We start from the raw sequence: 13,372 nt of genomic DNA, 5'->3' as shown, positions 1-13,372 counted from the left end.
GGGCGGGTGGGCTGGCAGCTGGTCCCCCGACAACAGGTGCACATTCCTGGGCGCCTCGTCACTTCCCCTGGCCTGGCGGCCTCGGCCGCTCTTCGGACAAACCCACTGAGCGAAATCGGCAGGGCCATGGCCTTAGGGGCGCTGCTTCTGATTCTGGGGATACTCGGGACGCCCCTCGCCCCAGGTAAGTCAGTCTGGACGCCGAAGAGGCAGTGAACAGCAGTGGTCACGGCCAGCCCTCGGAGCGTCACTTAGTGCTTTCCTTCATTAGGAGCCCGCGGGTCGGAAGCCGAAGGCCAACTGCTTAAGAAACTTTTCTCGGATTATGATAGCTCAGTAAGGCCGGCGCAGGAGGTGGGAGACCGCGTCGGGGTCAGCATCGGCCTCACCCTGGCGCAACTCATCAGCCTGGTGAGAGAGGTACCGCGGGTGGAGGTCGTCCGGCAAGTCCGACTGGGGGCGTGGCTTTAGACAAGGCTCCGAAGACAGTCCGAGTGCGGGTTATGCTAAGAGACTAACAGGCCCTTAGCGGTGATTGGGTAAAAATCAGACCAATGAACTAGTTCGTGGGCGTGGCTTCTATGATGGGCACAGAATACAGTTCCCCTAACACCTTGTGGGCGGGTTTTGAGGCAGAGCCGGGGCAGAAGGACCTGCTATGGGGAGGACCTCGAGGCGGGGCCCGGTAATGTTCTAGCAAAGTCCAGCAGAGCTTGGTGCCCAAACAGTCAATAAACAACCCTGAGAGGAGATTCTGAGCTGTATTTGATCAGACGTTGGGCGGGGCCCGTGATTTAACCAGGAGATAAAAGGAAAGCAGGCATCAGGGTCTGGTGTTTCCAGGTTGATACGAGATGGGAGTTTGCACCCAAGAAGGTGCAGTTTAGAGAAAGGAGCCCTTGTTTCTACCCACTTCATTTCACTTCTGCCCTTTAAATTTTCCATTCTAGAACGAGAAGGATGAAGAAATGAGCACAAAGGTGTACTTAGACCTGGTATGGAGACCCCGTGGGTTAGGGAAGGGCATCCCATCCTCTTTATATGAATCTCCTGAAATGCTCAGCCCAGCAAGATCTTTTAAAATACTAATTTCATAATGTACACATATAATGACTGAAACAGAAGCTCAATCAACAATTATTTAAGACACAAATTTGGGGGCTGGGGATTTAGCTCAGCGGTAGAGCGCTTACCTAGGAAGTGCAAGGCCCTGGGTTCGGTCCCCAGCTCCGAAAAAAAGAACCAAAAAAAAAAAAAGACACAAGTTTGGGGATCACTAATTTGAATTCCCATCCCTTAAAAGGCCCTGAACTGCAGGTTGAACATCACTGTAGAATGAATTGTGCAATCTTTTCAGTTATTTCTTAAATTATCTTATTTTTATTTTATGTGAATGGGTATTTTGCTTATACATGTCTGTAAACCACATGCATAACTGGTGCCTGCGGAAGCCAGGCGAGGGCCTCTGATCTCCTTGAACTAGAGTTATAGATGGTTGGGTCTTCTATGTTGGATACTGGGAATCTATTTTGGGTCCTCTGGAAAAGCAGCCTGTGCCCTTAAATGATGAGGGATCTCTTTAGGCCCACTCTTCTGTTTGAGACTGAAGAGAGTTCCGTGGAGGGTCGGGGTCGGGGGATGGGGGGAGGAAACTAGTTACTGTGAATCCCAGGGAGTGAAGTCAGACCTTGACCCACCGGTAAGCCCTGAGCCACTCCCCCCCCCCCCCCCCGCCCCCAGTTGAGGACCAAACCCAGGGCCTTGCGCTTGCTAGGCAAACGCTCTACCACTGAGCTAAATCCCCAACCCCAGAGCTACTCCTCTTTGGGCCTCTTCCTGGCACTCTCTCCGACAACCCAAGCCTCTCTAGCCTGAACAGCGCTTTAGCCTCTGCTTCCCTAGGAGTGGACCGACTACAGGTTAAGCTGGGACCCCGCAGAACACGATGGCATCGAGTCTCTCCGTGTCACTGCTGAATCTGTTTGGCTCCCGGACGTGGTGCTGCTGAACAAGTAGGGTCTTTCTAAAGCCTGGGCAGGGTTGGGGCATTGAGGGGATTAGGGTAAGCCATGGTGGAGGGAGGGGTTGAACCGTCGGGGAGGGGGCAGGGTCTCTGGAGGACAGATACAGATCCCATATTAAAAGATCTTTTCCCTTTAGCAATGATGGAAACTTTGACGTTGCCCTGGACATTAATGTCGTGGTGTCCTTTGAGGGCTCTGTGCGCTGGCAACCCCCTGGCCTGTATCGCAGCAGCTGCAGCATCCAGGTTTCTAAGCTTTGCCTGTTCTCAGACTTCCTCATTCCCCAGCCATGCCCAGTCCTGGGCCCTGGGTCATAATTCCTCCTGACTCAACCTCTTGTTTGTCTGCCCTGACCTTACACTACCCTGTATACTTGCTTTGGTTTTCCGCTGCCATTTGTCACAATGTCTGCTGCCATTTCTCTGATGATCCCTTCTCCTTTGTAACCTGAATCCAATGACCTCCCAAACTTCCCTAGTCCTTCCTTGCCAGTTCTTTGGCAGATCCAGTGTCTTCCCCTCCATCCAGGTCACCTACTTCCCCTTTGACTGGCAGAATTGCACCATGGTGTTTAGTTCCTACAGCTATGACAGCTCTGAGGTCAGCCTGAAGACAGGCCCAGATCCTGATGGACAGGAGAGGCAGGAAATCTACATCCATGAAGGGACCTTCATCGGTGAGTGAGCACGGTTCTCACATCCAAGGCTGATAGACAGGTTCTGTATTGATGCTCAGGGAAGCTGGTGGGTTCAGCAGCCTGGGGATAATGATCAATACTGCAAATGTGGAAAAGGAAACCAAGTGTGGTAAGGCAGACCTTTAATGTGGAGGGGTGAGTACCCTGTCGCTGTCTTCAGACACACCAGAAGAGGGCATCGGATCCCATTACAGATGGTTGTGAGCTACCATGTGGGTGCTGAGAATTGAACTCAGGACCTCTGGAAGTCAGTGCTCTCGACCATTGAGCCATCTTTCCAGCCCGGCTGAGCTTTTTTTTTTTTTTTTTTAAATGTATTTATTTATTATTTATGAGTACACTGTAGCTGTCTTTAGACACACCCCAGAAGAGAGCATCAGATCCCATTACAGATGGTTGTGAGCCACCATGTGGTTGCTGGGATTTGAACTCAGGACCTCTGGAAGAGCAGTCAGTGCTCTTAACCACTGAGCCATCTCTCCAGCCCCCTGGCTGAGATTCTTAAAACAGAAAAACAAAAAACACAAGACACACAGGGAAGTGGTGGAAGCTCTTGAAATGTAAATTTGACTGAGTTCAGTCCTGGGAGCCTAGAGTAGAAGGGGAGAACACGGAAGCTGAGACTTCTTCATTAGAGGTGGGCTGCCCAGAGGCGTGCCATATCAGACACTGACTAGGGCAGCTACCATGCCTGAGCTTACTTACCCTGTCTCCCTCCCTCCTCCAGAGAATGGTCAATGGGAGATTATCCACAAACCCTCTAGGTTAATCCACCTTCCAGGGGATCGAAGAGGAGGGAAGGAAGGACATCATGAGGAAGTTATCTTCTATCTCATTATTCGGAGGAAGCCTCTCTTCTACCTGGTCAATGTCATTGCCCCGTGCATCCTCATCACCCTCCTGGCCATCTTTGTTTTCTACCTTCCACCAGATGCAGGTAAAGGGCAAGGGCTCCAGGCCCTCTGTGTCCTTAGCCCAGCTTCTTTCTTCTCACCTTTTGGTCCAGGTTAGCTTTTGTTTTCTAAAATTTGTCTATGTGCTGGGTGGTGATGGCCCATGCCTTTAATCCTAGCACTTGAAGGCAGAGGCAGGTAGGTCTCTGAGATCCAGGCCAGCCTGGTCTACATAGTGAGTTCCAGGCCAGCCTTGAACACACACACACACACACACACACACACACACACACACACACACACACACACACACACACAGGTGCTGGAGTTCCAGGCATTCCCGAGTCTCCTGAGGCAGGTAATACTGGGTTCTGAACTCCAGTCCTCAGCTCTAGCCTAGTTTTCTTTTTTGTCACTGCGATAAAAGACTCGCCAAAACCAACTTATGGGAGGAAAGGGTTTTGTTGGCTAACAGGATACAGTTCACCATCGAGATAAGCCAGGGCTGGAGCTCAAAGTAAGAACTAAAAAACAGACCATGAAGGAACATTGCTGACTGGCTTGCTTCCTCTGGCCTGTTCAGCTACTTTCTTTATACAGTCCTGAGCCACTTGTGGAGGAATGACACTGTCCCATAGTGGACTGGGCTCTTCTATATCAATCAGCAATTAAGAAACTGTCCCCTACTCGCCCACTGGGTAGTCTGATGAGGTCATTCCTATTGACGTCTCCTTTTCCCAGGTGTGTGAAATGAACACACTGAAGTTCATCTAGACAAGCATAACTGTTCTTAACTACTGAGCAATCTCTCCAGCCCCCAGGCTAGGTTTTTCGCCAAGTCGAACAGTCATGGATTGGATATGGGCAGTCCCAGGTTCTCCCCATGCACAATCTGACCCAACTGCAGGCTCTGCCATCCCTTTGCTTCTGGCTTTTCCTCACTCCTCCCGTTAGAGTCCCAGCCTCCCATTCATGGAGCTCCCACATCTATGACAAACCAAATTCCAGGCTAAGCCAAATTTTTGTTTCCCATTCCTAGCAAACCACCTTCCTCCTACCTTCCAGACACCAACTGGCATCTGATTTGGCTGTCTCCCTAGGAAATGGCAGTTGACTTTTCTCTATAAGGAAGTACAAAGTAGCAACAGGGTAACAAACCCTGGGCAGGTTTCATAATGATCAGGTGTCCTGATCTGGAAATGGGACAGTCACTGTCTATTGTGTGGAATGATTTTGAAGATTGACCAGGTTAATAAAACTATACCTGGTATCTGGTTGGATCTTTGTAAATGTGTTTGTTTGTTTGTTACTTTTGAACAATTGCTGGATGGTAATACAATTGAATTATATGTGTAAATTCTAATCTTTACAATAACCTTTCAGGTAAGTGCCAAAATGTCATTTCCATTTATAGAGAAGGGTTAAGAGGCTGAAGGAGTTAAAGTCATTTTTCCTGGTATCACATCCAGGTCAGTACCTTAGCATTTGAGAGGTTGACGCAGGAGAATTGCCAAGAGTTTGAGGCCAATGAGTATGGGCTTACCTGGAGGTTTGTCTTTTTTTTTTTTTTAACGATTTATTTATTTATTATATATAAGTGGTTGCTGGGAATTGAACTCAGGAGCTCTGGAATCGCAGTCAGTGCTCTTAACCACTGAGCCATCTCCCCAGCCCCTGTAATTTCATAAGCAAGACTCTGTCTCAAAAAATTTCCAAAAAACAAAGCAAGCGAATATGAAAATAAATAAACAGACCCCTGTGTTTTCCTTGACTCTAGCATCCAGGCCTCTATCCAGAAAGGAAGAGAGATGCTAGTCAAGAACATATTTCCAAGTCCAGTTAAGATAGCTCAGTAGGCAAGATGCTTGCGACCAAACTCGAGGGCCTGAGTCTAATATGGAACCCTCAAGTTGTTCTTGGACTGCTCTAGGTGTTCTATGGTAGGCTTTTGTGTATACACACACACACACACACACACACACACACACACAATGTTAAAAAGAAAAAAGAACCTACTTACAAATTCAATCACTTCCTTCTAGAACAGGCCATCTTGGAACCTAGTATTACAGGGCCAAAATGGAATGAGCTGTATAGCTTATTTCTTTCTGTAGCTTTCATAAAGTTCATAAGGTCTCTTGTATGACACAGAGTCACCCACTTTTGTATACTGTTTTATTTTTAGATTCTTCAAATTGCTATATTGTTCTTGAAAAAGCCACAGAGATTGGTCTATTCCTTCATGCAACTATGTCTGTGGGAACCCTGTGATATTCTGGGCACTGAAAATGTATCAGGGAATAAAAACAATAAAAACCGGATTGAGAATGTGGCTCCATGGGGTTGGGGATTTAGCTCAGTGGTAGAGTGCTTGCCTAGCAAGCACAAGGCCCTGGGTTCGGTCCCCAGCTCCAAAAAAAAAAAAAAGAGAGAGAGAGAATGTGGCTCCATGGTAGAGCTCTAGAGGAGGTCTATAGAGCTAGTCTACTGCGCATGAAGCCCTGGATTCCGTCCCCAGCAATGGGGGGTGCAAGGGTGGCAGGGATGTAGTGTGGTTGGCCCAGTGTTTACTTTGTACGCATGAATGAAGCCCTGAGTTCATTCTCTAGAACCCAACTATGAACAAACAACAAACAAGCAAATAAAGTCCCTGACTTTCTTCTGGTGGGGAAGTCAGTCAATAAATTGATGTCTACCATCGTATGTTAGAAAAGAGCAAGTTTTTGTTTGTTGTTTTATTTTTATTTTTCTCCAAGACAGGGTTTTTCTGTGTAGTCCTGGCTGTCTGGAACTCCCTCTGTAGACCAGGATAGCCCTTAACTACCTGCCTCTGCATCCTGAGTGCTGGGATTAAAGGTGTGTGCTACCACACCCAGCTTCGGAATGAGTTTTGAAGAGGAAAGTAAAACGAGAAGGGGTTTAGAAAGATGAGAATAGGGGTGGATTCCTGTTATACTAGCATTTGGGGATAGGAGAACGGGGAGTTTGAGGCTACCAGGCTACGTAGGGAACAAAGAGAGATCCTGTCTCAAAAAGGGGGCTGGGGATGGAGCTGTAGCATTTGCCTCTCGTGAGTGAAGCCTTTGACTCTTATCACAGAGTAAACCAGACAAAGTAACAAACCCTGAAAGCCTAGCCAGGGGCGGGAGGGAGGACAGGAGGATCAGAAAGTCAAGGTCACCCTCTGAGCACAGTGAACTCTAGGCCAGCCTGAGTATGTGACATCTGGTCTCAAAAATCAAATAGAGCTAGAGAGACGGCTCAGCTGCTTACACCACTTGCTGCCAAGTCTGACAGCCTCAGTCTGACCCCCGGGACCTACATGACATGAGGAGGGATGGACTCTTGCAAGTTGTGTTTACCACGCATGGCACTTGTGCCCACACACACAAACCCCCAAAATGAGTTAAAATGTGATTAAAACAAAACAGGGCCTGGGACTCTGTGGTTTTTCTTTTGATACAGGGTCTGATGCATCCCAGGTGACCCCAACTCACGCCGTAGCTAAGGTAACCTTTAACTTCTGATCCTCCTGCCCCTCTCTCAGGAGTACTGGCATCAGAGGCATGCACTACCACAGCAGATTGTGGGGTGCTGGGGATTGTACCAGGGCTCCCTGCACGCTAGGGAAGCAACCATACCAATCGAACTCCATCCTTAGCCTTAGCGGCTGCAAATTCAAAACACCATCCCTGGGTTTGGTCCCTAGCCCCAAAGAATAAAAAGAAATGAGTGAGTGAGTGAGTGAGTGAGTGAGTGAGTGAATAAATAAGTAAATATTAGGCAGGTAAAGCTGGGGATGTTGGCACACATCTTTAATCCTAGTACTCAGGAGGCAGAGGGAGGCAAAGCTCAGTGGATTTGAGACTAGCCTGGACTATAATAGTATGTTCCAGTAAGAGACGGGCTACTACCTGAGACCATTCAAAAACCAAAATGGGTTGGCAAGATGGCTCAGCCAGGAAAGGGGCTTGCTGCTAAGCCCGATGACCTGAGTTCGATCCCCACATGGTGAAAGAGAAATGACTCTTGAAAACTGTCCTCTGGGCGTGGCTCTTGCTCTCCCATATAGGTACATGTGTGTGCATATGCATGTGTGTGCACAAATGTATACACAGAATAAATAGAGTAAAAAATTTAAAGTGAGTAAAATTTGCTGTTAGCAAATGCCTCAAGGAAAAATGGGTATTGGGCTTTAAGAGGGTAGAGAACAGGGGTTGGGGATTTAGCTCAGTGGTAGAGCGCTTGCCTAGAAAGCGCAAGGCCCTGGGTTCGGTCCCCAGCTCAGGGAGGGGGGGGGGTAGAGAACAGCCTCAGGTTTCTGGTGGAAAAACGGGCTAGGTAGGAGAGACAGCAAGCACAGTGGCCCTCCAGTGAGATGATGTTACCTACATTCCCAAAATAGGGAGGTTTGAAATGATAGAGGTGGGTGTGAGGGCACACACCAGTAACCCAGTACTTGGGAGACTGAGGCAGGGGGATCACCTTAAACTTGAGGCCAGGCTGGAATACATATAGTAAGTTAGTTCCAGGCCAGCCTGAAGACGATGAAGCCCTGTCTCAAAGACTACGACAAGCATGGTGGCACCAGCTTTAATCCTGCACTAGAGCCCTGAGCCCAAGAGAAGCCCGAGCAGAACAGAACAGAACAGAAACTAAAACACCTCAAAACCAAACACAGAGGAACCTCTTTGGGTAAATAGTTCAAGGCTAGTCTGGTCTATATAGTGAGATCCAGGCCAGCCAGTGTGTGTGTGTGTGTGTGTGTGTGTGTGTGTGTGTGTGTATGTATGTATGTATATGTGTTTATCTCATTTTCAGAGTTTAATGTAGTCCAGGCTAGCCTTGACCTCAACATGTAGTTGAAGCTAGCTAGCATTGAACTCCTGATCCTCCTGCCTCTATCACCAAAGTGCTTGGATTGGTGTGATGACATGCTAGGCCTAATTTGCTTTATATGGTAGTAAGATAATAATGTAATGGTACCTATATTCAACCTCCTTTCAAAATAAACATTTGGGTACTGAGAATTGAATCCAGGGTCTTTTTTTTTTTTTTTTCTTTTTTTCGGAGCTGGGGACTGAACCCAGGGCCTTGTGCTTGCTAGGCAAGCGCTCTACCACTGAACTAAATCCCCAACCCTGAATCCAGGGTCTTAAGCAGCAAGCAGGGCTAGCATTGTACCAGCTCATTTGAATTCCCAGCCTCATCCAGCCCTGTTTACCTAAGCAGTCCAAGTTTACCTTGAATTTATTCTGTAGCCCAGAAGTTGGGATACAGAATTGTGCCAGGCCCAGCTAGGAGAACAGCTTCAATAGGGAGGGAATTTAGTTGTACACGTGTCAAGTTTGTGATGTCTGTTAGCTATTCAGTGGGAAAAATGAATAGGCTTTGAATGTAAGCCTAAAGTTCAGAGGAGCTCTGGGCTGGAGGAACAAATATCAGAGAGATTTGCATACAAATGACTTTTCCAAAAGCCTGCCCTTAGGTTAGAGACATGATTTGATTATGCCATAGAGGTTTCCTTCTGGTAAACGCTAATCCTGGTGGTGTCAGTGCACACCTTTAATCCCAGTATTTGGGAGGAAGAGGCAGGGGGATTTCTGGGTTTGAGGCCAGTCTAGACTACACAGCATATACCAGGACAACCAGGGGGTACACAGAGAGTCCTTGTCTCAATAAAATATATAGGGGCTGGAAAGATTGCTCAGTGGTTAAGAGCACTGACTACTCTCCCAGAGGTCCTGAGTTCAAATCCCAAAAACCACATGGTGGCTCACAACCATATGTAATTGGATCTGATTCCCTCTTCTGGTGTGTCTGAAGACAGCTACAGTGTACTCATATATAATAAATAAACATCTTTAAATAAATAAATAAAATATATAGTTTTTTAAAAGACCATTTCTTCTGCCTTCTGTCTCCCAGGAGAGAAGATGGGGCTCTCCATCTTTGCCCTGCTGACCCTCACTGTGTTCTTGCTGCTGCTGGCCGACAAAGTGCCTGAGACCTCCCTGGCGGTCCCCATCATCATCAAGTATCTCATGTTTACCATGATCCTTGTCACCTTCTCAGTTATCCTTAGCGTTGTGGTCCTCAACTTGCACCATCGCTCACCCCACACCCACCAAATGCCCTTTTGGGTCCGCCAGGTAAGAGAGCTCTTCTCATCCAATCTGCCTTGATTCCTGATTTTACAATCAACCAGGTGTGGGAGAAGATAAGGCTAGCCTGGGCTACATAGTAAGATTCCCATCTGCAAATGACAGAAGGAATAAAAGAAGGGAGGATAGGCATCCTTGCATTTGGTTTTGTGTCCAGATGCTGCTCCTGCCTTCCACCAACCTGGACTTGGCGTTTAGAGCTTGGGAGAGCTGCAGCTGGCATAGTGAAGGGCGGGGCCCACTGGCTGGGAAAGCATCACACAATTATTTTTCCTTCCTATTCTCATCATTTCATAGATCCAACATGTTCTTCATCCATGTAACTCATTTGCACACCTAAGGAAACATTCTCAGGTCTAGATGCCATCAGGGTAGAAGACCTTGGACCCTCAAACTTTCAAGATGCCTCCCAACCTGTTAAAGACCTTTTTTTTTTTTTTACTTCTGAGACAGAGTTTCTCTCTGTAGTCTTGGTTGTCCTGGAACTTGCTCTGTGTACCAGGCTGGCCTCAAGATCCTCCTGCCTTTGCCTTCCAAGTACTGGATTATTGTGGGCCACTACATCTGACCTAAGAGAGCTCTTTTCAACTGTATATACATTATATATGTGGAGTTATTCACACACACACACACACACACACACACACGTTTTACATGTATGAATGTTTGTTTTGTGTATGCATATATGCACTACCTGTGTGCCTGGTGCCTGAGGCCAGAAGCACATCAGACTCCCTGGAACTTAGACTTACAGATGGCTGTGAGCCACCATGTGGTGCTGGAAATCGGGGTCCTGCTCTTCCACAGGACCCCGAAGAGCAGTCAGCACTCTTAACAGCTGAGCCTTTATTAAGCTGTGCAGGCTTTGCCAGTGTGCAGCTCAGGAGTACCAAGAGCGCATGTACAGGGATGGACACCTGGAGAGGGACTAGTTAGCTGCTTCCTTTGTGGTCTGAAATCATTAAAGCCTTCTATAATATGTCACTTCTATAGATCTTCATTCACAAGCTCCCTCCATACCTGGGTCTGAAGAGGCCCAAACCCGAGAGAGACCAACTACCCGAACCACATCACTCCTTCTCCCCAAGGAGTGGCTGGGGCCGAGGAACTGATGAATATTTCATACGGAAGCCTCCATGTGATTTTCTTTTCCCTAAACTTAACAGGTAAGACCTAAGTCAATTACTTGGGCAAGGGAGAGCTACAGCTCCCAGAAGACAGTGGAAGGTCGTGTGGCCTAGCACCATGGGAGTTGTACTAACCCTGTCCGTGCTTGAATTACAAAAAGGTAGCATTTTAAAGATTAAAGAGCCAGAAACTTGCAAAAGTCTGGAGAGGTCGGTGCTGCCGGAGAGATCCGGAAGGGCTCGCTCAGGTTTTAATAAGTACCAGGTTGTAGGAGGAGGCAGCAGGAGCAGGGTCGACAGGTCAACTGGAACTTGTTTCTCTTTGAACCCAGTGTGTGGTCAAACACACTACTCCACCCTACACACACAGGTTTCAGCCTGAATCACCTGCTCCGGACCTGAGACGATTTATCGATGGTCCACCCCGGGCTGTAGGTCTGCCTCAGGAGCTACGCGAGGTCATTTCTTCCATCAGCTACATGGCCCGACAACTTCAGGAACAGGAGGACCACGATGCAGTAAGTCCCAAGAGTCTGGAGCCTACAGGCTCGGGACCTCGGCTCCACCCCTAACTTCAAGCCCCGCCCTTAACAGTCCCTTCTGTTTCTGATTGGACGTGTGCTTGGTTTTTGTCCTCTTCCTGCTTTCCGATTGGTTCTTTACTTTCATATCTAGCTGGTGCCTGGCTTTTGCGCTCCTTTCCTTTTTCTCTCATTCCAAGTGAGGAGACCTTGGCAGAAAACTGAAAGGGGTGGGCTTTCCAGGGCTCGGGACCTGGAGCTTTTTTTTTTTTTTTTTCTTTTTCTGTCTACCCTTAGCTGAAGGAGGACTGGCAGTTTGTCGCCATGGTTGTGGACCGTCTTTTTCTGTGGACATTCATCGTTTTCACAAGCGTCGGGACGCTAGTCATTTTCCTAGATGCCACGTACCATTTGCCCCCTCCTGAACCTTTTCCTTGAGGACCCTCCGGTCATTTTTGCCAAGTGCTGCAGGTACTCTCACGCTGTATAGCGCTTGGCTCCTGTAAGAATCTTGTTCTTGTTTCTGGGAAGACGTTGAAGTGGGACTTGGGGGGTGAGCAGGGTGCCTTGGACTTCAACAAATGTCCTTCAACCCATTAGTTTTGTTCTTCTGCAGCTTTGTTTTTGTTGGTTTTTTTTTTGTTGTTGTTTTTTTGTCCCCCCCCCCCCCCCCCCCCCGGGCTGGGGAGCGAACCCAGGATCTTGCGCTTCCTAGGTAGAAGCGCTCTACCACTGAGCCAAATCCCCAACCCCGTTTTTGTTGTTTTTGAGACAGAGTCTCACTCTGTGTCCCAGGCTAGCCTGGAACTATGAAGTCCAGGCTGGCCTCAAACTCCCAGCAGTGTTACTTCCTTAGCTTACCAAATGTTGGAATGGCAGGTCTGGTAAGCCAGCGCACTTGGATTTTGTTTCTTGAAACTACACAGAATGTCACAACTTAGATATCTAGTGAAAGAGAATTATAAGCAACTAGTAGCTTGAAAGCCTTTGGAGGACAGGAAATCTGTTGGCTACTGTAACGTCCCCAGCAATGCGCACAGGTCCTACCCCATAAGTGCTTAACATTTGTTGAAGAGGGAAAAAAATCCGGAAGGAAATACAAAATAATACTGCCTACAATTGCATGTATTGAAATTAAAATGTAGAGAAATGATTGATCATTTTTGTCTATTTTCAACTTTCTATAATTTATTTTTTGTAATGATTACCACCTTTAGACTGAAAAAATTTATTTCTAAAGAGTCAGCGTTTGCAATAAACATTTAAAAGAAAAAGGAGTGGGGGTTGGGGATTTAGCTCAGTGGTAGAGCGCTTGCCTAGCAAGCGTAAGGCCCTGGGTTCGATCCCCAGGTCCGAAAAAAAGAAAAGAAAAAAAAAAAAAAAAAAAGAGTGGTGGTGAATGACTGTAATTCCAGAACTTGGAAGACAGAGGCAGGAGGATTGCTACAAGTTCAAGGCCAACCTCTGCTACATATTGAGAGAGACCTCATTCAAGCCAGGCATGGTGTCTCAAACTTAGAATCCCAGCATTGGAAGGCTGAGGCAGGATTGCTGTGGGTCTCAGCCAGGCTAGGTTATAAAATGAGACCTTGCCTCACAAACATTCAGGTGCCAGCTTTGGCACACAAGCCACTAAACTATTCACAATCTGTTTCTATATCTGTAAAACGAAGCAGACCATAGTCTATGCCCATAGAGATTCCTAACAGTATATACCAGAGCTTTCACACTGGTGGATTTTTTTGTTGTTGTTTTTCATTTCATTTATTTTTGCCTATGTTCTTGGGCTGTACAGTATTTATTGGTTTGTTTAGAGTGGTTGGAATTGAACCCAGAATTGCCAACAGTAAGCAAGTAGTCTACCTCTGAGCTACCTTAACATCTTATTTTTCCTTCATTTTTGATTTCATGGTTTTGTTATTGTTGCTTAAGACAGAATCTTGCTT

The 13,372-nt window shown here is 47.2% G+C and overlaps 1 protein-coding gene across 4 annotated transcripts; it reads left to right on the top strand.

The window, feature by feature from the left end:
* The first annotated feature begins 90 nt into the window (after window positions 1–90).
* On the top strand, window positions 91–12,583 carry Chrnb1 (cholinergic receptor nicotinic beta 1 subunit). Of its 4 annotated transcripts, none has more exon segments than NM_012528.4 (11): window positions 91–184; window positions 272–411; window positions 951–995; window positions 1,903–2,012; window positions 2,161–2,269; window positions 2,553–2,700; window positions 3,449–3,658; window positions 9,543–9,766; window positions 10,772–10,944; window positions 11,276–11,423; window positions 11,724–12,583. In NM_012528.4, coding segments are annotated over 11 exon segments (1,506 nt in total). In that variant the 5' UTR covers window positions 91–126; the 3' UTR covers window positions 11,865–12,583.
* The last annotated feature ends 789 nt before the right edge of the window (window positions 12,584–13,372 follow it).

The sequence above is a fragment of the Rattus norvegicus genome, chromosome 10, assembly GCF_021556685.1.
Source record: "Rattus norvegicus strain SHRSP/BbbUtx chromosome 10, alternate assembly SHRSP_T2T, whole genome shotgun sequence".
NCBI lineage: Eukaryota > Metazoa > Chordata > Mammalia > Rodentia > Muridae > Rattus > Rattus norvegicus.
This window is presented reverse-complemented; position numbering and strand designations above follow the sequence as displayed.